Source organism: Rhyacophila brunnea, unplaced genomic scaffold, assembly GCF_057557595.1.
Source record: "Rhyacophila brunnea isolate RB1 unplaced genomic scaffold, BYU_Rbru_1.0 scaffold_11, whole genome shotgun sequence".
Classification (NCBI taxonomy): Eukaryota; Metazoa; Arthropoda; class Insecta; order Trichoptera; family Rhyacophilidae; genus Rhyacophila; species Rhyacophila brunnea.
This window is the reverse complement of record NW_028232763.1, coordinates 17,680,316-17,705,782: the sequence shown is the minus strand read 5'-3', so window position 1 is coordinate 17,705,782 and position 25,467 is coordinate 17,680,316. Positions and strand designations below refer to the sequence as shown.

The following is a 25,467-nucleotide window of genomic DNA, read 5'->3' as shown; positions in this document are numbered from 1 at the left end:
GATCCACTGCTGAATAAAGGCATCCCCCAGCTCCTTCCACTCCTCCTTACTGCTTCGCCGCCACGTATATCCATCGAACTTTATGGGTTCGTTTTATGACGTCCCTGTGACCGTTTAGAGCCCCTTAAGTACGACTGTATGACTGTGTCTATCTAACGGTTGTCCACTTGCCGAGCTACATGTCCAGCCCACCATCACATTGTGTAATCTTGTCTGCCTTATTATACATTGGTTAATTTTGTGGTATATTCACGTTATTCCCAACATGCACCTTCCTGTGCGTTACTCGTTTCACATGGATACGTGAGCATTGGTAACACATACTGGTTGAACCCTTCACGTTTAAGACACAGTGTGAGGTCACTTTTTTAGATACTGTTCAGGATTTATTTTTTTAATTATCAAATAAATAAGACAGTTTAATGTCATTACATATAAAAAATATACGTTTAAGTATATGAAATTGCGGAGTTCGATTTTTGGTCAATATAATATATGCAATAAACGCGTTTTACGATGGTTCCCTTCGTCTCATACGTTGGACATGCCATGTCTCAAGGACGAAAAATCTCCGAACGCCATATATACTCATCTTCAAGACAACAGAAGAGAAATGGAAATTTAAGTTACCCCATCTCCTCTCCCCATGTATATGCAGCCGTTATTTGTGCACGGTCGCCTTACATGATGCTATAAATGTGTCAGCATGAAAACATTTTATTGCCACGATTCATTTCCTTGTCCCGAAACGAATCTGCACGAGACTGATGTGAGAAAATAAATCGTAATAATAAGATAATTATATATTATATAATTATCTTTAGAGGAGATTTGAGGTATCCCATCTCCACCCGTCATGTATATGCAGCCGCGAAAGTCGGGAGACCTAGACCACAGTGTTTGGACTATGTGAAAAAAGAAGACACGGCATCCTTGAAACCAAGATGGTGGATGGAACTTGCGGAAACTCGAAGAAAGTGAAGACATTTAATTAATGCGCCCAAAACCCACAGTGGATTGTTTTACCGATGAGATGATGATAAAATGTGCATAAACTCATACTTGCCTTGTTCACAGTGGATATTTGAAATTCCTGATTGATTACTCGATTAAATTGTGATTATGACATGCTGTCTTGGTTATTTTTATAAATAAGCTTCGTTGTAGTAATATGATAAATACTCACGATTATTGTATACGTAGGGCAAACCGGCTTATCACGTTGTCAAGCCACAAGTGAATCTATTCAATATCGTGTCGCAAAAATATATTTATTCAACTTCACATTACAATGTTTTATTTCCTTTTACGTGAATTAAATGATTCTAATCTAAGAGAAATATATTTTCTAATTGAATTATAGTGAATTAAATCAAGATTTAGATTGTAAACACTTCGGAAATGCATCATCGTCGTAGACGAGAATGTTCATCAGCGCCAGTTTAATATGATATTAATTATTTATATATTATCGCATTTATAAGTTTACCTATGAATTGTTCAAACATGTTAATTTAAATTATAACCTTATGTTATCAGTTATCACGTTAAATTAAGTCGATACTTTTACACATATCTTTCATCTACGAAGATGACGTATTTACGATGTTATTCATATACATATATATAATATTACTCTACACTATTAACACACATCCATTTGATTAAATTGAAAACGTTATTGTGGGCTGCGGGTAAAATATATTATTGATACATAATTTATGTACAGAAAATCACAATCAATAATATGATATGATGAATGCATAAGCGTGTTATTAAAATTTAAGATATGGCACTAAATGCTTGGAGTGTATACAGATACAATACTCATAATAAATGTTCTGCTACACAATAAATGTACATTTTAGCACAAAATAATATGTACCTACCGATTTATAATATTTACTCAAGTCTCTGGCTTGCACTATTTACCCACTGGCAAAATTGTATTGTCGAAAAACTGATAATTTTAAATTTATCTATGTACTTAATTCAATATTCGAGATTGTTTTGCATTTCAGAAACACCGAATTCTTTATTGAGAGATGTCCTCAATGAATTACGGGTCACCGGTTGCATGTACTCTGTACAGACCTAATAATAATGTACACATTTAGATTAATAATTAATGATGACATTTCCTTTAAAACCATGAATAATATTGTAAACCACATGCATAATGTACTTTTGTATCTTTAACTTCTTGTATTGAAGTATGCTTTTGTACCAATAATGATAATAATGTAACTATAATATTTATCAAGGTTAAAGTGACAAAAAAGCTTCAGTAATTTTTAATACATATATGATATAATTTTTGCATATCGCTGTATGCCATTGACTATTTTGCACTAAATTTAATATACAGTGATATTCACGTATGTTTTTAGTTACCTACACAAATTTACAGGTCATTAGTGATTTCACCAAAATTTAATAAATTACAATAAAAACAAAACAAGAAATATCAGTAATTTATTATTGTATTGCAATAAATTAATAATTAATTGATAACCATGCACAATAACAATTATTATTAGTGTCATACTAATATTAGCATAGTGATACCACCATTGTCAATTTTCGATAGTTAGTACACAAGAAATAAACATTGAAAAGACAATCAATCAATTAATATTCAAACGTAGAATCAGAAGAAAGAATAAAGCAAACCATATCTATGAAAACGTTTACATCTTTAGGGAGAACCTCGTAAGCCTCGCTACTGGTGCCTGGGTGATTATATTGAATAGCAGTGGTTTTCAAACTACTTTGTACATAACATTTTTTTACAGCGCCCTAAATAGTATTTTCGTAAAAAATATTGTACACGTTGCATAGTGATGGAATTTTTGCCTAGCGATGAGTCCTTTTTTACTTTCTTATAAACCAACTAAAAATGTTCTTTTCCAAGTCATTTTCGAGACCTTTTTATATCATACATAATCCAGAAACACTTCTTGTCCGGCACGATATTATTGTTTTAATTTTTTACCGAATTATGTATGTTTAACGTATTTATTTGAGTCAATTGAGTTGTTTTCGTATTACAAAAATTTGATATACATAATGACGTGGAATACATATAATTATCTACTAATTAACACAAACTTCTTATTGCTGGAAAGTAAACAAGTTTATGACTATTAAATGGTAATATATGTAAAAATTATATTATAATTATCCAAAACTATAAAATAATGCAATTCATGCAGTATTAGACGTTATTTCATGGTTAAGAATAAACATTGGCATTAATAATTATTATCACTATAATAAAACACTCATATTATATTTAATATGTCCAACAAAATATAATGGTTAAAATAAAATATTCCTGACGCTGACTAGGATCATTAGAATGTGGTGATTATTATTAAACAACCATTTTCATGCATAAACGCATATTTAATTAATATTACTTATTCACAACCAAGTTTTCCGTAAATATAACGGCATCGAATGGCATGATTATGTGCAGCGATATTCAACTGAAAGTTCTCAGGCACCAATACGCACGCGAGAGATTAATAATTAATAATAAACTAAAACACGGGCCGAATAACTGTGCCCAGTATGGAATTGGTTCCTAATAATAAATATTCGACTTTCTGAAAAGTATGGCAGTGTCTTCTGGCATAGAGTTTATAAAACGCCTGCTACTGAGTACAGGTAAATCATTCTACAGCAACACCATGGAAACAGCAAAAACGATACGCAGTTGTGTTGGTATTGCTTGTTGGCAGTGAAACGGGTATTATACCAATACGCATGCGAATCGCCTATGGTGCCGCTTTAGAATGATTTATTTATAACGAACACACCTTGAAAAAATCAACGGCACTGTTGTGTGAAATAGTCAAAGGAAATAAACAATTCAGGATCACACCAAAATCCAAAAACACTGGTAAATTAATACTTTGGTTTAAATTACAAAAGTTGATTGCCAATAAGAAACGCAATTTAGAAAGCGCTTCAGAGTAGGTATTGTAAAAACCATTGGTATTAAATTTGTCGCAATTGTAAAAACCATCGGTTAAATATGTCGCAATTTTTCAGTACACATGGGTGCGAATCCCGAGGGACGTAGATTCGAATCCTACAGAGTGTCGTATTTTTGTAGGGGACTTTTTATCAGACGTGTTTTCAAATTATATAATATATTCAATACAAGAATGTTACATTTTTAAATCTTGTCAATTATTCGTTGAATAAAAAAATTGTGTATTACCATAAGCAATTTGAACTCAAGTGCCGAAGTTTAGATATACAATAACTGGGGATACAAAAATAAAAACATGGTTCTTTTGGAGGTACCTGAATAAAAAAAAATGGGTTGAATTATGCCGCTTTGATGAATCGTTTAAAGCTTTAATCGATATTAATACATTTTTTCCTTAAAAAATATTTAAACTTTGAGACCTGTTTTACCCGAATTGAATAAATGCCATTATAATGATAGTAGTGTAGTGATGAGAAAACAGCCCCAGTTTAGGGCTACCTACTTAATATTTTGGCCTTTTTCACTTGTTCGATTAGCCTTAAGACGGTACTTCAGTGAAACGGCATATAATTTTCAACTATAGGTACGACGAAATTTCGGACTGGCTGACAATCGGAGAGCGAAAGTTGAGCTGTGAACAAGTCAATTTGTTTTGTGATGGCGACGGAGGAATCAATTCTTAAATCGTGTAAAGTTGACTAAAAAACCTTACCCATTTACTTGAAAAAGAAAACATGTTAATGAATATATTATTAATATTAGTAATAGAACAATAAACATAACATAAAGACGCATGTTGACTTTTTATGACAAATTATGTTTTGTTCTGCACACGTCATTTGTACAATCTTCGCGTCACGTAGTCACGATCGTTTTAGACCGTGCCCCAGCTGAAGTTATAGCCTTAAGTTTTTTTCAATTATTTTATGTTTACACTCATCTTAGCACCCAGGACGCCGAAATAGATTCAGTGATTTCCGCATAATTTCCAGTAAGTACCATACGGAAGTATATTATATACTAATATTTCAATAAAAAGTATGGGTTGAAAAAATCTATCTTGCTTCCAGAAGGAGTAAATATTATGTAGGTACCTACATATCTACCACGCTGTGGATAATATATCATAACGGGTTTCCTGATACTAGATAGTTTGCTAATATAATGCTCTTGAGTTACAATTCGCTTATTTTTTCAAAATGTTTAAGTATTTATTTCAATCTGCGGTTTAGAAACCACAGTATTGATCAGTTGACAACGTTATAATGAATGACTAATGATACTTTAATAAATAGTTGTATTGATTACAATTGCAAAAAGTGTCCCCCATCCGGACATTGAACAGCAAAATCTATGTAAATATCGTAAACGATACCTGAGCAGTGGCGGCTCGTGAGTCTAAAGTGAAACCTAGGTATGTGATGGTTTTTCAAACAATAATAACTACCAGGCTCAACCAATTATTATTTTTTAATAATAAATTTTAATATATTTTTTATTTTAAACATTTGATGACTGCATGAAGTATTTTTATTACATAAAATAGTATTCTTTTAAACCTCTCGCTCTAATGTTTTAGAATATAGTCATATTTCAGTACATAAATGTGCAGCAGTGTTAAGATTTTTAACATTTATTAATTTTTAAACGCATTTATAAAACCATCAGTATAATTTATGTCGACATTATTATAGTGAAATATTTACGATAAAAAATTATATTAATAATCTCTGTGATCCCAAATTTGACAAGAATTAGGCATTTTATTATTCAAAAAATGGGCAAGATTAACACATTTGAAGATAATTCTAAAAATACTAATTATAAGCTATGTCTTTGACCATTCAAGTGTGATAAACATCTTACGAATAATGATTGCTTTATAATAATTATTGACCTAAGAATAAGGTAGTGTTTTTTTGAAATACGCCATTTCTTTTGGCATTCTCCCGTAGTTAAGCTACAACATACGGCCGTAGCCATAAATTGACAAACTAAAACTGAAATAGGGAGTAAGAACATGTTAACGCGCGTGTTTGAACATATACCTAACCGAAAAAAAAACTTTTTTTTTAACGGTACATGTTCAAACACTCGCGTTATCATGATTACTATTCTAATTCTATACTAGTTTGGCCGTTTTTGATATTCATTTATATTTTAAAAGTCGTTTTAGCATAGGTTCTGGCCGTTTTTGATGCACTGGTAGATATTGATATAAAGATTTTTTTGCATTACAATGTAAATAATGCTGAAAAGTGCCTATGGCCCAGTTTGATACTTGGCGCCTTGTATCTCCTTATTATATTCAATCCAAATTTTAGAATTTATGGGTTGCGAATAATACATGGACAACCAGTTACCGACCACTACTTTACAGTCTAGATCAGTGATTTCCAAGAATTTGCAAAAGCTTCCGAAATAAATACAGCTGGTCAACTTTTTGGAACTGAATTAAATATACATGTTGCCAAATACATAATAAAAATACATCAATAATTTTTCTTGGTTAATTATCGGAGTAATATTAATTTATTATCACAGCGTTTTATTATTCAAATAACACACACTTATATAAACACGAAACATAAACCATCAATTGTTTGTCATTTCTTTTTAACCTCTGCCTAACTCGTGTCAAATCAATTAAGATTTCCGAGGGATTTTTGAAAATATTTGAAATGTATTCCCAATTTTTTCTGAGCGATTCCAATAATATGAATTATACAAAATAAATACTTGACTTGTTTAAAAATCAAACATTGTTGTAATTTTATTTATATACCTACTCGTACATATATTTCGACTGTTACTCTTTGTTGGAAAAATATACGTAATAATAACACTATATTCGTAGATTTGCTGCCAAGAGTTGGTAAGTCGATAATTTGTATGTTATAAAAAACCAAGGTCATCCGATATATAGAAAATGAACATAAATCACAAAGAAAGTAGCATTATGCCTGATTATGATTGTAGAGGGCATGTCAAACTTCAAATTTCAATTACTCCATTACATGATTTCGAGACTTAACAACATTTGGCAATAACCCCACAATTATAAAGTTCCTATTTATTGATCTTTCCCATGTTATGCATTATTATTTTTTTTAAATCATTTGATATAATCATTAACAGGTCTTTTTATAGTTTTAATAGAGGTGTTATTTTTCACAGATAGTTACATAATAACTTTCATTGATATCGTCCTTTTTTAAATAATACATAATGCATAGAATGACCATGACCGTGATGCAATACTGAAACGAGGAAAACACAATAGTTTAATATCATATAATGCCAATATAGCCAATTATAGCACTCCAATCTATCTAATATATAAAAAATAATATTTGTTTGTGGGTTTGTTTGTTTGTTTGTTCGTTTTGAATGCACTGCCATACCGTTCATCCGATTGCGATAAAACTTTGTCAACTTATTGCTTGCACTTTCGCGAAGAGTATAGGCTATACTAATATATAAAAATGAATGTCTGTCTGTCTGTATGTCTGTCTGTCTGTATGTCTGTCTGTCTGTGTGTCTGTCCCGTATGCGTTCCTATACCATTCATCCGATTGCGATGAAATTTTGGTAAGTGGTTGTATGCATACCCATGAAGGTTTTTGAATTAGAAAAATCATCATCTTCTTCTTCTTCTTCATTCTATTTTCTTTTATTCGTATGGTTCCTATACCATTCATCCGATTGCGATGAAATTTTGGTAAGTGGTTGTATGCACACCCATGAAGGTTTCTAGATTAGAAAAATTATTATTTTCTTCTTTTTCTTCATTCTATCTTCTTTTATTCGTATTGTTCCTATACCATTCATTCGATTGCGATGAAACTTTCATCGGTTGTTGTGGTAACACCCGTAAAGGTTTCTGAATTAGTACAACCATCTTCTTCTTTTTCTTCATTCTATCTTTTTTTATTCGTATGGTTCCTATATCATTCATCCGATTGTTATGAAACCTTCATAAGTTGTTGTGGTAACACCCGTAAAGGTTTCTGAATTAGTACAACCATCTTCTTCTTCTTCTTCATTATATCTTCTTTTATTCGTATGGTTCCTATATCATTCATCCGATTGCGATGAAACCTTCATCAGTTTTTGTGGTAACACCCGTAAAGGTTTCTGAATTAGTACAACCATCTTCTTCTTCTTCTTCTTCATTATTTCTTCTTTTATTCGTATGGTCCCTATATCATTCATCCGATTGCGATGAAACTTTCGTCAGTGGTTGTGCCAACACCCGCAAAGGTTTATGAATTTGTACAAACATTTTCTTCGTCTTCTTCATTATATCTTCTTTTATTCGTATGGTTCCTATACCATTCATCCGATTGCAATGAAACCTTCGTCAGTTGTTGAGATAACACCCGCAAAGGTTTCTGAATTAGTACAACCATCTTCTTCTTATATTCTATCTTCTTCTATTCGTATGCGTTCCTATACCATTCATCCGATTGCAATGAAATTTTGATCAAGTGTTGTGCTCACGCCCGCAAAGGTTAATGAATTGATAAAACTATTTTCTTCATCTTTTTCTTCAATTCTATCTTCTTCTATTCGTGTGCGTTCTTATACTATTCATCCGATTGCGATGACATTTTGACCAGTTGTTGTGCGCACGCCCGCAAAGGTTTTTGAATTAGTACAACCATCTTTTTCTTCTTCTATTCGTATGCGTTCCTATACCATTCATCCGATTGCAATGAAATTTTGATCAAGTATTGTGCTCACGCCCGCCAAGGTTTCTGAATTGAGGCAACCATTTCTTCTTCTTTTTCATCTATTCTATCTTCTTCTATTCGTATGCGTTCTTATACCATTCATCTGATTGCAATGAAATTTTTGTAAGTTGTTGTGCGCACACCTGCAAAGGTTTCTAAATTAGTATTATATAAAATACAAAGTTCGTTTAATCCAATTTTGGTTTGTTAGTGCATATTAATAACATTAATAACGTTTGCGTATTTTGGATTCGATTTTAATTTAGTGTTCTTTTGTTTGACCTTTACTCCTATTAGAATTATTTTCATATTGATATATTGTATTACACAGATATTTTAATATTAAAAAAATAATTACCTCTTATTATTTTTTAAATATCTAAGATAAATATAACCACGAAGCGACCCTGTGCGAAGCCGGGTACTTCAGCTAGTAATTTATATTATTTTTATTCGTACAACAAAAAATCATATTATTTGTAGTTAGTTACCGGTATAATTAACCATTAATAATCGGAAATAAAGTGTCTATCATTTTTCATTTTGTAGCATACTCCACAAAAAATAACGAATAATTACAAGATAAAAAGAACTTTTTATAAATACAACGTTATTAAATTTTCTGTTGAATGCTCAATATGCTCAAACTTGTACTTGATATGAAGTAAATAAAAAAACAAACAAACAAAATATATAGAATACCGAAATGTCATTTTGACATTTCATTTTGATTTCCATAGTAGCACACGTATATATTAATAATTTAGTTGCTAGGACCACCCTCTTAGCAACCAATAATAGTCTTTTACTTTTTACGGATTGTTCTGAATTAACTTTCTATACAAAACTGAATTAACTGAAAATGAATTCAACTGTGCTTAAAGATGGCTAAAATTATTAAAAGAATGCATTAGCATCGTGTTCTGATATATTCTAAAAGTTTTAAATGTCTAGCTAGTCGGAAAGTTAGTTAAAAATCGATTGCAAGATTTGTACTGGTCAAACAAGAATACGAGTTAATAAAAACGTTGTAATAATAAAATACGCAGATCCCAGTGGGGATTGACATTTTTTGTCGGCATCGGTAGTGGAACTAACTGGTATTGAAAGTAGCAAACGTTTTACATTAAAAACAATTAAACACAAAGCGGAAAAAACATCCTCTGAAGGTATTGGTTTCTATTTTTTGTCCTCATACATACATAAATTATTAATTATTTTTACAATTTATTTTACTAATATACATCTCGTAATAAGGTCTTTTCTTCTATGCCATCCGAATATTATATTCTCTTTGATATAGCAGAATAGCAGAAATGTAATATTGTGTGTCATCAACAACATCAGTCTGTTTCAATCCGTTGCTGGACGAAGGCCTCCTCAAATTCTCTCCTCTCTTCCCTATTTCTTATTCTGAACGTAAAAATACTTCCTCAATACAGAATACAGTACACATCGGAACCATCGAAGTACCACTGGATTACCCCGCCGTGCGTCGTATATATTATAAAAAAAGATTTTTTTCTAGTATGTTTTTTCAAATTATGCATATTCAATATAAAGTATTTTACATTCTCAAATCTTGCGAAATTAATAGATTATCTTTTTTCGATATCATTAATTATTGTTTCAATAATTGAAAACTACACAATATGTTTGTAATAGTTACCCATACGTTCGATATCTTCAATTCTGCCATTCATAACTATGTAAATAAATTGGATGAGATCGCGTGGTTGTGGGCACGTTTAACAAATAGGTCATCCAAAAAGCCAATTGCAAGAGATTGCGAATGACTCTTTATTGGTCTATTCCAGTTGCCCAGAAACTTTTTGACGCAGTATCCCTCTTTACCGTCATAGAATAAGTCAAATATTTAATATTATATTCATATACACTTTGAATATAACACGATGATAATTTCATTGTATCCACCGTGATAGATGCGTGTTATGGTGTAATTTATTTGTTTATTACATGAGTGTCGACTATGATTAGGTATTTATTTTTTATTCAATTTCAAATGTACAAGTTTACATTATTTCTATCTGAAAACTGGCTACGAGAAATCGATTTGTAAAGTAGATTGCTACCATCATTAGCAAAAACTGTTATTTTTGGAAAAACGTTACATTTGGACCCCAAAATTAGAGTACCAAACCATCATATTTAATGACTAAATGTATGCCTGTCAATTATGCTGAATTTTGAGTCTTTATGTAGATGAGCTCTATACGTTATAGCCGCTGGCAAAATTGGAAAAATAAATATTATATCTATAATAGATAATTATTCTACAATATAAGGTTAGTAAAAATAAAAATGGGCATTTGCATCATTTGTGTTTAAGTGAATCAATATCTTCGATAACAGGGGAAAAACAATTGTGTTGCTCTATATATTCCCGGAATATTTTGATAATAATGTATTTAAAACAACAATTGAATTTATGCATATAATTATTGGTGTAAACATATAATAAGTACTTAAAATCGTTCATGATACAAAATACGATATAGGACGAAACTCCACGAAACACAATTTGAAAACATCTGAATTATAGAGCACACTATTTGGGATACATCATGATTCATAATAAACGGTGGAGTAAATGTAGAACAAGTAGGTGTACACATATCTTAATAAAAATCCGGGTAATATATTTCATTCTACGATATTGTTTTTTTCCTAATGTTATATAACATCTAAATTTATCCACAGTATGTAAAAAACGTCTGATCACCTTGGAAATTGTTGTATAACATAATATCATATTATGTAACACTTTTTAAATCGCGCTTTAATTGATGAATTTTTAAGCTGTTTTCAAACGAAGTTATCTGAGTACATTAAACCTTTATTTTTTTGTATTGTTGTAGAACAAAGAACGCAATTGCCGAAGTATATGGGTCCACCCAGCGGCGATTATCTTTGACGCAGATGTAGAAATCGATTCGTCAGAAGATTTAAAAAAGAACATATTATAATTTTATTATTAAATTATACCAAAATCGTAAATGTTATTTTAATGTCATCTATGTCACCAAACGCAGCATTCGGTCCATCGTAAACATATTATACATGGGCATTTTCGCCAAAGTTTGTACATTGCGTTTTTGGCATGTCCCATGACTTTGATTGATTTTTTCATAGTTATTATATTATAAAATGTTGGAAAGTTATGTACTTTTAACATGCAAATTTATTAATTTACTCTATTCAATCAGTTAAATACAACTATCTGACCTGTATATATTTTTAATTGATTATTTAGATCGAAAGGTAGTGCGTTTTTACCATGTCCCACCCATAAATTCAAATAAACAAAGTCTGATTTCGTCATTAATTTTGAGTGTGTAAAATTAAATTCGTAGTGTTTTCAACAGCTTACATTATATATTTTTGGAAAATATATAGTTTTTTCGTAAATTTGTACCAATATTGAAAAAAAATCACGTTTAAAGTGTGTCCCAGGATATTTGAAAAAGTGGAACTCCACATTCCGTTACCACGATTTTAGCATGAAGGCGAAAAATTTTCACTATAAATATGCTTTTTTTTAATGTAGCAACATTTTTGTATAACACTGATCGCCATGTACACTTTAAATTGTTGGTGTGTGTCGGTATCGCTATCGGAACAGGTTGCTTTCTGGGTTGGTCATTTAAGAAGTTCCACTACTGTTACCACGATTTATAAGGTAAGAAAACACATATTTCTATTTCACATACTACACATATGGAGCTTATCTTTCATACTACAGATATAATAAAACATATCGCAGGTTTAACAATAAAACTAAGCTAAATTTTGGCTTCAAACACTTCTGAAACAGAATCCGTTACTTCCACTCCGAAACTATATTGGTGGTAACGTATATGTGGAATGTAAAAGTAACGAAATGGCATGCATAAAGTTGGGTTTACAGTGTGTGTTTAGTTCTTCATAGATTATAAAAAAAATTATTTTGTCTGTTCGTATGAAAAACAAAAATATTTTCATTAAAAAATATAAAAAATAACCTGACTATAATATAATAATATAATAAAGATTAAAAAAGTATGTGATATGTCTGAATACGCAAAAATAGCGCACATAAAAGTATGGAGATAAAAAAAAACAACAGAAGGAAAAGAAAAAACACCAGACTGAAATAATTGCGAGACAGGCACTGGCTCTGTCATACTCTTTCTGTTATACGCCACCAAAATTTTAAAACTTCTCCATACATTTTAGGCATAGAAATTTATAAAAATGTATGAAAAAGTATTTTTTTGTCACGTTTAACAGAAATGTGTACTCGATTAGATTTAATACCTAGAACTGTAGGTATTCACGAAATGTCAGAAAAGTACGTCTTGATTACAATCAACCTGTATAGCTACATTTTATGTTGATGAATACAATTAAATTTCAAGACAACATAAAGTCGAACTTGGTTATTACGAGGAAGATGGGACCGACTGAATTTGCTTGTTATAAGCGTTACTCGTTATATCAGAGAATAGGTATTTTTAAATGAGCATGTCACATTACACAAAAAGCCGAAAATAAAAAATTTGGAAACCATCGTAAAAATCCCCGAAACGAGCATGGCATTCATAAACTACAAAAGAAGTTGTTTATTGTAATTAACGCTGGTAGGTACCTACGGACTTCACAAACCTTGGATTTTTCAACCATATGCGTGGATACTTTTTTATTATTGTCGGTGAAACACCAATAAGGTAGGTACTTAGACACTTTACTAGTGTCATAAACGTAATCCGACCCCGGCGGCATCCTGTCCAATCGGATTTTATTGCTTAGGGTCGAAATGTTTTAAAACGGTCGACACATTAACAGTATTTTAGCTCGGTATATCCGATAAGTTGCTCGTTATAACAGTGAAAGAATTAAATGTATGGCGAAAATCATAAACCAATTGTCAACAAATGTTTCGTTATTACATCCGAGATCTCGCTATGTCAGAGATCGTAATAACCGAGTTTGACTATAATTATTTTCGTAAAAGTTATATACTCCGTGCCGCGCTAGGAACTCGCGTCTGAATCCCTTGCTGATTTTTTTTTTCATATATTGTTAATTTGCTTAAAAATATTTTTTATCTGAGTTACAAATAATATAAATGCCAAATAAAGTTATGGTAATGTATAGTGTGTCAAAATTATTACCTACCTTATTTTACAAGTATTGTGAAATTTATTATAAAATATGTCTATTTTAGTGATTAAGTTTGATTTGTTTTGTTATTTTGACGCACGTTGAATATTTATCTGTATATCAAAAAATTCAAATAAATTTCATAAAACAAAAATTTGTTTTTATGGTAACATGTAACTTAAGCTTTACAAATTACACTCCGTTACCATTTCGTTCCATTCCGAAAATGTCCCCAAAAAAGTTGAACGTTAACTATTTTTCATTTGATTATTAAATAACGAAACTTATTTATTTTTCCAATAAAATTTAGTAAAAGTGATTATTGTCTTTAAAAAAATAGCAGAACGAACATTGATTGGTTTTTTCAAATACTAAAGGAAAAATGCTCTGCCATTATAGACATAGGGTAACGGAGGGGAACGAAATGTGCCCAAGAATTAAAATTCAATAATATTTTTTGACTATTTGTAGTTTTATTTTGAAGTGTATGGTTTTTTTAATCTAATAGAGCTCTTTTAAGTGATAAAAAGTGTTTCATTCATGTTTTAAAAGCTAAGTTTCGTAGTCACGGAACGGAAACTTATTATGCCCAATTTCATAATAAAAATGATATAAATATTGTATTAATCAATATTTTGCTGAAAAATTGCTATCACCAATTCAGCAATAGAACAAGGAATCTGCTAGCTATATAAAAATGGTTAATTTGAGTGAAAAAATAATATTACCCAAATTTCAAACATGTACAAACTTTGGCGAAAATGCCCACATATTCAATCATCAAGCCGATAAAAAAATATTATAGAAAACTTGGGTTCATATTATTGACTTTATATTGAGAAACGGAACATTATCATCGCCACTACTAGGTACTCCAATGTGACCCATGCCTGTCTCTATCATACGTTTTTACTCCCTTTTACTTACTGCAATATTTCTCCAATGCCATGGATACTGTGTCTCATGGGCCCCACAAGGGGGGGGGGGGGTTGAGAGGGCTCTAGCCTGGGGGCCCGGGCTTAGGGAGGGCCTGGCGTGGCAGGTCGACCAGTAAAGTGAGATAAACACACATCACAAATGTTCTCCAATGTAAAAAAAGTCGCCTGCATACTAACATTTACAAATATGTGTTTATGTGATGTTTTCAATGTGATATGATGATTGATATAATTAAAAAGATAATTCACGTGTAGAAACTTATTTTAAGTACCTATTTTTAGTGTGTTGCCAGACTAATAAAATTTATATTTGGTCAAATATACTACCATAAAAATGGGTCGTGATCAGTTCTTCATAACAGAATGCCGACAACTCAATAATTCAAATGGATGTATTTAAAAACAATAAAAATCGCTAAAAATACACGGAACGCTCTTAATTTTACCTTGAACCCTGGGGTTCAATAGGGGACTACAATGTAGTGAACACTAGTGTAGAATATCACACTGCTTTTAACCTTAGCGATATGTATGGAGCCCCGCACAAATATCCTTGTTCAAGATGTGCGAGCCATGCTGTGTCTATATCTACATATTCCAATAATCCCAGTGTAGTTTAGGTCACCAGACCAGGTACTTTTAAATACCAATCTTCACCATTGTAATATACGAGTAGTATGTATACAAAATCAATATTTGGTAATGTCAAATAATGACTCAGGTCAGGACAAAAGAAAACTAACTGTGATTAAGTTTGTTCGTGTATCAGAATACTCTGCGGGGAATAAGAAACTAACGTCAAAGTATCAAAAACAATCTCGTAACTTTGATGATATAGCTACATATCCATGACGATGTAAAGAAGTGGTATTGTCAATTATTGATGCTATAACTAGAATAGATATTTATAAATACATCCGCTTTAGCTAATTACAATAAAACTTTGTTCTCTTTTTTTGTTTCTATCTAATCAGAAGTTGAACAACATCACAGAAAGTTATATATTAAAATACTTACCTCTTCTGAAAGTGATACACCATTTTTTTTAAATATATTATATATATACATACATATTATATTCTATTTATATTTATTACACCACATACTTTAGTAAAACCTTCAATATTCTATGTAGGTATCACCAACATAAACATATAGTTAAATATAATTAGAAACTTCCGATTTAGCATGTCTAAATTTAATAATGAAAGGAGTTTTACCTACCATTAAAACTCTTATTATTCATGTTGTCAAGTTGAAGTCCTCGGGATACGATTTCCTCTTCTTTCTTCACGTGAGCTGTTATTCTACTAATTTATCTTTCTTTTTCTTTGTCGTTGGTCAATGTATAATTTTAATAATACCGTAATATCAGTGTAGTACTAAATAAAATAAGGCCAGGTTGCTGGTTTTTAAAAATTTCAATGACACCTTCCTCCACTTTTACAAACACACGTTTATTAAATATTTCGATGGCTAAGTATAATGGTATCCGATTCTTCTGGCAGTGCAGGCGATCATTTAGATGTTGGCATAGTTACTTTCAAATGACACCAACACCGCTCCAAAGTCATTTCGTCGTGGCCGTAACGCCTGAAAAATTTGTCATTTCTCTACATACTAAAAATTTCCCCTAGTTTATTGGGTAGAAAAAAATATACATATTAAAGTTATCGGGGTTTTCCCAAGTTAAAAATAACGACCTCTTTTTATATATTCACGTTATTTGAAATTGTTGTTTCTGCCGTAAATGCCGGAGCCCGCTACACCACTGCGTAATACCTTCTCCAATATTGTAATATATTGTATGTAGTCATCACAACGAAATCTATAGGTACAATCACTTAATGATGACCAGCCCCCAGAAATAAATTAAATTATTTAAATAATTGTCACGTTTGCGCTTAAAAAGCAGTTTTTTGACTCACCTGTAAGATTTCAATTTTGTAACATCGGAAATTTTTAGAACTCAACGACTCAATTCATATTAGTTGTCATATCAACAAAAATAGAATACGGAAACAATTTTAAAACATTATGCGCGAAGTCTATTAAAATATCTTTTTTATCAAATTATTACAATATATCAAATCGTTTCCAACTAAACAACATCCTCATGCTTCCTATAGAAAAACATCCTTACCAATCCATTCTGTCCTTCATTCGTTTTTTTTTTCATATGGCAGGGGGGGACATGCTCGTCGAAGGTCAAAATTGAGTTTTTATTCTATTTTCAAACCATGATCCTGGACACTCCTTAAACGTTGTAGATAATCTATTTATATAATTTTGAAGCCTTATATCCTTTATAGTTATTTTAAACATTTGATGACTGCATAAAGTATTTTTGTTACATAAAATAGTATTCTTTTAAACCTCTCGCTCTAATGTTTTAGAATATAGTCATATTTCGGTACATAACTGTGCAGTGGTGTTAAGATTTTTTACGTTTATTAATTTTTAAACGCATTTATGAAACCATTAGTATAATTTATTACGAGATAATTTTTGTAAAATATTCACGATAAAAAATTATATTGATAACCTCTGTGATCCCAAATTTGACAAGAATTAGGCATTTTATTATTCAAAAAATCGGCAAGATTAACACATTTGAAGATTATTCTAAAGATACTTATTATAAGCTATGTTTTTGACCATTCAAGTGTGATAAACATCTTATGAATAATGATTGCTTTATAATAATTATTGACCTAAGAATAAGGTAGTGTTTTTTTGAAATACGCCATTTCTTTTGTCATTCCCCAGTGGTTAAGCTACAACATACGGCCGTAGCCATAAATTGACAAACTATAATTAAAGTAGGGAGTAAAATTATGTTAACGCGCGTGTTTGAACATGTACCTAACCGATTTTTTTTTTAATTTTTTTTTAAACGGTACATGTTCAAACACGCGCGTCAATATCATTTTACTCCCTACTTCAATTATAGTTTGTCAATTTATGGCTACGGCCGTATGTTGTAGCTTAACCACTGGGGAATGACAAAAGAAATGGCGTATTTCAAAAAAACACTACCTTATTCATAGGTCAATAATTATTATAAAGCAATCTTTATTCATAAGATGTTTATCACACTTGAATGGTCAAAGACATAGCTTATAATAATTATCTTTAGAATTATCTTCAAATGTGTTAATCTTGCCGATTTTTTGAATAATAAAATACCTGATTCTTGTCAAATTTGGGATCACAGAGATTATCAATATAATTTTTTATCGTGAATATTTTACAAAAATTATCTCGTAATAAATTATACATATGGTTTCATAAATGCGTTTAAAAATTAATAAACATATAAAATCTTAACACCACTGCACAGTTATGTACCGAAATATGACTATATTCTAAAACATTAGAGCGAGAGGTTTAAAAAAATACTATTTTATGTAACAAAAATACTTTATGCAGTCATCAAATGTTTAAAATAACTATAAAGGATAATAAAGGCTTCAAAATTATATAAATAGATTATCTACAACGTTTAAGGAGTGTCCAGGATCATGGTTTGAAAATACAATAAAAACTCAATTTTGACCTACGACGAGCACGTGGGCCGTTAAAGATAGATTATTTTTTGACAAATGGTTTAAAGATATTTTTAATTTCTTTAAGGTTCACACTATGCAGCCGAGAAGAATTCATTGGAGAGTAACAATCACGTCTGGAGTAGGTGCTCTTCTGGCGGGTCTTGGTGCTGCCCTTGCAATATGCTGGGATGACATATTTTATGCCATGTTAGGAAAGGTTTGTCGCAAACATTGTATATTGTTTAAACGGGTATTAAGCTTTTTGATAACCCATATGTCTCACCATCACTACAGCTACTAAAATGTGAAAAAATTGTATGAATTATCAATATATATTTTTTTCATAAATTTCGAGATTCACATTTCTCCATAGATTAATGATGATCTCGAAAAATTTACATTATTGTTTACCATAAAAATGTTGAAAATTTATATTTAGAAGTAGCGTTGCCAACTTACCGTTATTGCCAGGATCTAGCAATTTGCAAAGTGAAAACTTTCGCCGAAGAGCTAAAAACTATTTAAAAAAAAAACTGTCGATCTTGATTCGGAATGGTATTAAAGTTAAACAATTCGAGGATGAAATTATTTCCCCGAAGACCTAAAAGATCTTGACTTCTGAACAGAATTTGTGAAATTCATAGGTAAAAATGGAAATCTTGTCGAATCTGGACAAAAAAGGTTAATTAAAGGAAAATTATAAAAATTACTGCCTTATCCTTAAATGGCTTAAATTTTCCATATCTCGAAAATCAATAAACCAATCTCGAATTCCAAGGAATGAAATATTTGTGAATTCGAGTATTCTCGAATTTCGAGAATCGAAAAAAATCGAGAAAACTCAAGCACCAACACTTGTAATTTTAAGTAATTTTGAGTACCCTTCACTACCACGTCAACAATAAATACATATATCAATTAATGTATCTATTCTATCTAAATTAAGTTTTAAATAAAGTCCTCAATCACGCAATTACATATTACATTAGTATCATCCATTATAAGTTGTCCGTTGAGTGAGGGCACTACATGTAAACATTTTACATACCATTCAGTATTTTTTGTTATATTATTATAAACGTAGTTCCTAATTTAGATGGCGGATGTCTTTTTTGGGAGATATATTATGTACAGAATAAATCTCGTCACTATAATGTTACCAAGGGTTTAACAACCCCCTCCTGTGCCCTGACAAATTAAACATCAATGCATAATAAAGGTTTAGTGATATATTAATCCGTGTTCTTCTTTTTACATAATAATATAATGAATGCTGTGTCAAGGCTAATCAGCGATCATCCATCGCGATCGGATTACAGTAAAGTTGTACGTTTTGTTTATTAAATTTTAGTTGCAGGTTTTAAAAACGTTACTGCCATAAGGCATTATTTTATTCGTTCAATGTACTCGTAATTTCTACATACTATATATAAACATGTTTTCTATATTTTACATGTATAGTATAATATTTAATTCTGATTTTATCAAAAGTGCCAAAAATTTATTTCATATTTTAGTCGACACTTGCAATGCAATGAGAAAATTAAGTAAACGTTCTTATATGATGATAATATATTTACGATGTGTTTTAGATTTCTAATGGGTATTAATTTTGATTTAATTTATTCTGAAACCAAAATCGTCTTCAATGAATAAGAATACTTTGCATAATATAAACTTTTAACTTTCTGATTTCATATTCATTTTAAAACTAGTTTTTCTTTATATGTATAATTTGGACATAGACAAACTTATTTCTAGAATATTTTTACACAAAACATACAAGTAATTATAATTATAGTTCACAAGTAAACCATTTTCCACAATAATAATAAATTGTGTTAGGTAATAATAAGAAAATCATTTTTCTTACACAATGTTACGAGTATAATAATGTCATCTTGTAATAGTTCATCAATCTTGTGCTTAATTTATAAAACAACTGTTTTCGTAGTACCTACATTAAACGCTAATCTATCTAACAATATTTCATATTATTTTTAGTAATGTAAATAAATTATGTACAGGTGGAAAAACACTAATTGTTTATTTAATAAAATAACAGAGTGAAAGTTTTTTGATCGAAAAATCACTTTGGCCATGAATTTTTATCAGTAGGTATGTGGAACAATTAAATACCTAATAGCTATGAAAATATCGTAATAAAAATGCCCATATTAGTGATTTTGATAATTCATAATAACTTTCCTCTTAATTTATGATTATTTAACAAAAGAATAAAACTATTGAGGAACTTTATTTGTCTTGGAATATTAAATAGAGCGTTGCTAACTTTATCCAAATTTATTTAATTTGCCTGACACATAGAGTAATATTTAGTGATTTGTAATAAATATTCTTCAACGTCAGATCGCAATACCGCACCAGATTTACTTGAAAATCGACTTGCTGGCCCTTTGTACCTTATACCTACTAATTACATATTTCTGTACATTAACGATACAATAAGCACACGATATTACATCGTTTACTGTGTCGTATCTCCATTCATTTGTAGATATAATATTACATATTTATTAGTCGCGAGAGAATGCGTTTATTATTCTTTCATATTTATTCTATTTTTTAATTTTCAATAAAGTCTATCATGTTGTTATGCCAGCTAGCTTATTTTCTTACCTTCTTTGGCATATTTTGTCTGTGACAGCTGTTGTCAACACTGGTAATAATATTTCCTAACCAGAAAGAAAATTATATTCAGAACAAAAATAAATCTAATGCCACAATCGACTGACGATCCAAAAACATAAAAATAGTTCATAAAGGAAGCGTGTGCGGTTGACAGTTTATTAATTGCGCCTCATGACCTATCAGTCCTGTTGGTGATTAAGGTGAGTCCTATACCTAGTGTAGATTTACTGGAGAGATCTAGCATCAAAATACGAAAAATTAAATCTAATAGGTACTTACCTTTTTTCTGATACCTAATTTACATTGTTAACCATTTTAATTAATTAATACGTATCTAAAAACATTACAAATTAAAAATAAATAAGTATTTTTCGATTATAAAAAAATGAACTTAGAATTTTCAAAATCTGTTTTAAAATGTTCGTTCGTTGAAAATTCAAATTTAATTAGTACCTACATCGTATATTATTAAAATGTACTTTGTTAAAATGTGTTAGTACTTACCTAGTACTTGTAATAATTATTCATAGTTTCAACGTATTTTACCACGTTTTTCTTAGCTCGTATTCTTGTTTGTCCGGTGGTTGTTTATCTAGTACAAATCTTGCAGTCGATTTTTAACTAACTTCCCGATTAGCTAGACATTTGAAACTTTTAGAATATATCATAACACGATGCCAATGCATTTTTTAATACTTTTAGCCATCTTTAAGTAGAATTGAATTCATTTTCAGTTAATTCTGTTTTGTATGAAAAGTTATTTCGGAAGAAATCCGTAATCCAATCCACTATTATTGGTTGCTAAGGGGGTGGTCCTAGCAACTAAATTATTAATATATACGTGCATTAGGAAATCAAAATGACAGTTAAATATTCTATATTTGTTTGTTTGTTGCAAAATAGCAAAAAAATGATTTGTTGACAATTGCCTTATTTGTCCTAAATTATTAATAAGTACATAGAATTGTCAAGTTTATATGATTCAACAGAAAATTTAAAAACGTGGTGCTTATGTTCTTTTTATCTTGTAATTATTAAATTAAATTTAAATTTTCCAATAAGTACTTAATAAAAATGTGTATAACTTGATATCTTTTTTAGTTATACCGAATCGATCTTCAGTACATTGACCATACTGAAAATTCAGGTGAATTTAATAATTGAATAAAGAATTGTTTACTTAATTACTAAAATATTCATATAGGTTTGATATCCAATGAACCCCTTCGGCGATTTTGTATAGGTAGGTACTACGGTTCTGAGGTGGTCGAACGAAAAACCAACAAAAAGCCTGAAATCCTACCTATTATCTTTACTAACATTGCATGATTATGCTTAGATCTAGACTCCAAATTGATAATATAAGTTTCGTGAACATTGAACATTGTATACAACTGTCCGAAAATTTTATCAAGTTTCCGATTCCGAACATTACTTTCCGGACATTTGCGTACATTTCCGAATACTTAAAGTGTTCTGGTACAATTATCAGCGTAGTTTTGTTTTCCGACGGGGATGGAAAACATTGTTCACATGGGACACAACTTGTATGGAAACTGTCTTATTGGTAGCAGTTTTGTAGCAGAAATCGTGTTATTACTTTAGGCTATAAAAAAAGAGATAAAAAGTGCGCCAACTGTCCTCAAATATTAAATACGTGTTACGTTTACGTGACATAGATAGTACTGTAATCAGTGTTGCCATCTTTTTCTGCGCTGATTATAGTACAAAGGCGTAAAAATTAAGTATTTCTGAAAAAAATATAGTACAGGAACATTTTTCGTCTTGAATCCCTAAAAATTATAGTATTTTGGCATATTTGGCGTAAAATTATAGTATTTTACATTTTTCACCGAATCAAAATTATAGTATTGTACTATAATTAGAGTACGGTTGGCAACACTGACTGTAATACATATTATTAGACAAAAGTAACTCTTGAAAATAACACATTCTTACCACGGTTTTTTATCCCATATTTGTCCACACCAAAGATTCGTACCCTTTTATACCACACCCGGTAGGGTTACCCAGTTCCCATTAATTTAGTTCCCTGAGTGTTAATATCTTGGTTTGGACCAGGCTTGAAAACCTAACCGTTGACAAATTCCATCTCTCGTTATTTGCTAATGACCTTCTCATAGTGATAACAACGCCTGATAAAATATCTCGGTAACATTCGGTAATTACATAACATTAAATAATTGATAAATTATGTATACCGGGGTAGGTACGAGCCCCTCACTAGGCTTATGTCTATTATATAATTGGATTACTTAATATAAGCTCTATTCTACTCCCGGGGGAAGTTTCCCTACGTAACATGAATGCCATTCAACTAAACGTAAATCCACGATTCAGTGTCATGTTACAGAGAGGAAAATTGGATCGGAAAATGCAGTTACAATGTCAGAATTTTCGGTAACATAATACTATTCATATTATACTTTTAATCTCTTTAATATTTTTATTTTTGGTAGATACTAATTAATTAAGAAGATAGCTTTATACATGTGTACTATATTTCTGAAGCTAAATTTTTGTTGGTCGCCGAAAAATCATACCATTTCAGACGGTCTCAAATTTAATTTTGACATTTCTTCACAATTAGATGTGTATAATAATATATTATTGTAATCATATAAAATGAAGATCTTGAAAATAATATGCGTGTAATTAGTTACCTACCATTCAGTGCCTAACACTTTGGACAACAGTATTAATAATACCGGATACGTACGTTTTGAAAAGAAAAAATACTTTATATTTTTAACCATATAAAAACTAGAGTTTATAATACCGGAATCTCGAATCCCGCGGATTGAAAATGCTGGTATTCCGGGATTTTCAGATTAACTATCATATTATACTAACTGCAACATGAATAAATTTTCTAGGCACTCATTATATCAGTGTACAATAATATAATCACATTTATTTACTCTCTATAACTAAGTTTAATATTATTTCTAGAGAAATTATCCCCACATTAACGCGATATATTACTTGCCGGTTACCTTAGACGTCCTGTTCATATATTATATAATATAAGTGGCAAAGGGTGGAGGGTGGAGGTAGGGTGTTAACACAATGCTTACGGGCCCTTTTAATTAATTTTGTAATTAACGTGTTAATTTGCATTTGAAAAGTAATTAGCAAAAACACAATTTTGTGCGGCCCGTGCGGACTGACAAAGCTTAGTGTGCACTAGTTATGTCAGATCTTAACAGCTTACCTCCACCTTTGGCCACTAATATATAAGTATATATATTTTTAGGTCAACCAACAGGATCAATCACAGAGGATAAGTATAATTATTATAATATAGAAAAATAGCGATGGTCCCAATAACAGACGGATATGAAAAGCATAATAAATCAAATTAAATTAAATAAATATTAGGTACAGCTATAATGAAAACACATTAGTAGGTACCTAGTAATCATAAGACAAATAGAGAAAAAAAACAGAAAAGCATAAAAAAGTACAAAATAATTACAGGTAGAAAATAAAAATAGATTTTTTTTAAATATAATAAAAATATGAAGTCGTCCAGATACATTTCATATATAATTAGTACCTATAGTTATTAGTAATATTTAATTTAAAACCTCCGAGTAAATGACTATACGATTACACTCAATCATCGAAAAAGAATATTTGTTATAAAAAATAATCCAATAATTTAGAAATATATTTATTATTATATATTAATATTTTATTTTCAGGAATTAAAATTAACCCCTACATCGAGAGCTTATACGGTTTGGAAGGAACCCCCCATGCCGATGTTTTTAGACTTTTACCTATTCAATTGGACTAATCCAGACAGTCTAATGGACCCAAACAGTAAGCCGCACTTGGTAGAAATGGGCCCCTACCGATTTCGGGAAACCAGAGAAAAGGTCAACATCACGTGGCACAGTGAAAACTCAACGGTCAGCTTCCAACATTTGAAGAGGTGGTACTTTGACGAGGAAGGGAGCAAAGGAAGCTTGGACGACAACGTGACTACGTTAAATGTTGTGGCTGCAGTGAGTGTTTAATTAATTTAACATCTACAAAATAACTACTGTTCACGATATTGAAATAAACTATAACCCTTAGACACCCAACTGACCGTGTTGGCACTGGGAAAACTGGACGCCAGTTCAAGTGGACGCCGCACTGTCGAATGAAATAACGTTCATCAATGAAATAAATAGAGGTTTTTTTACGATTTGATGCAGAAAGTAGACAAGGAAATTTAATAAGTTTCCATCTACAACTAAATAGTTTAATTGATTTTGCTAACATAATGTTTTTATTACAGATTGAGAAATATTATGCCTGACGCTACATATAGAAATAAAGGAACTCTCTTCTCGTTAGAACATAATCATATGCACAACTAAATCATTATTTAGGTGTGCATATTTAAATTC

The 25,467-nt window shown here is 30.7% G+C and overlaps 1 protein-coding gene across 1 annotated transcript in view; it reads left to right on the top strand.

Moving 5' to 3' along the window:
* LOC147078437 (protein peste-like) overlaps window positions 1-25,467 on the top strand; it is a 50,480-nt gene that overhangs the window by 11,327 nt on the left and 13,686 nt on the right. The window contains exons 2-3 of the mRNA XM_085959610.1: window positions 18,477-18,608; window positions 24,772-25,077. Coding sequence (XP_085815736.1) covers window positions 18,486-18,608; window positions 24,772-25,077 — 429 coding nt within the window. The 5' untranslated portion in view covers window positions 18,477-18,485. The remainder of the gene's footprint in view (window positions 1-18,476; window positions 18,609-24,771; window positions 25,078-25,467) is intronic.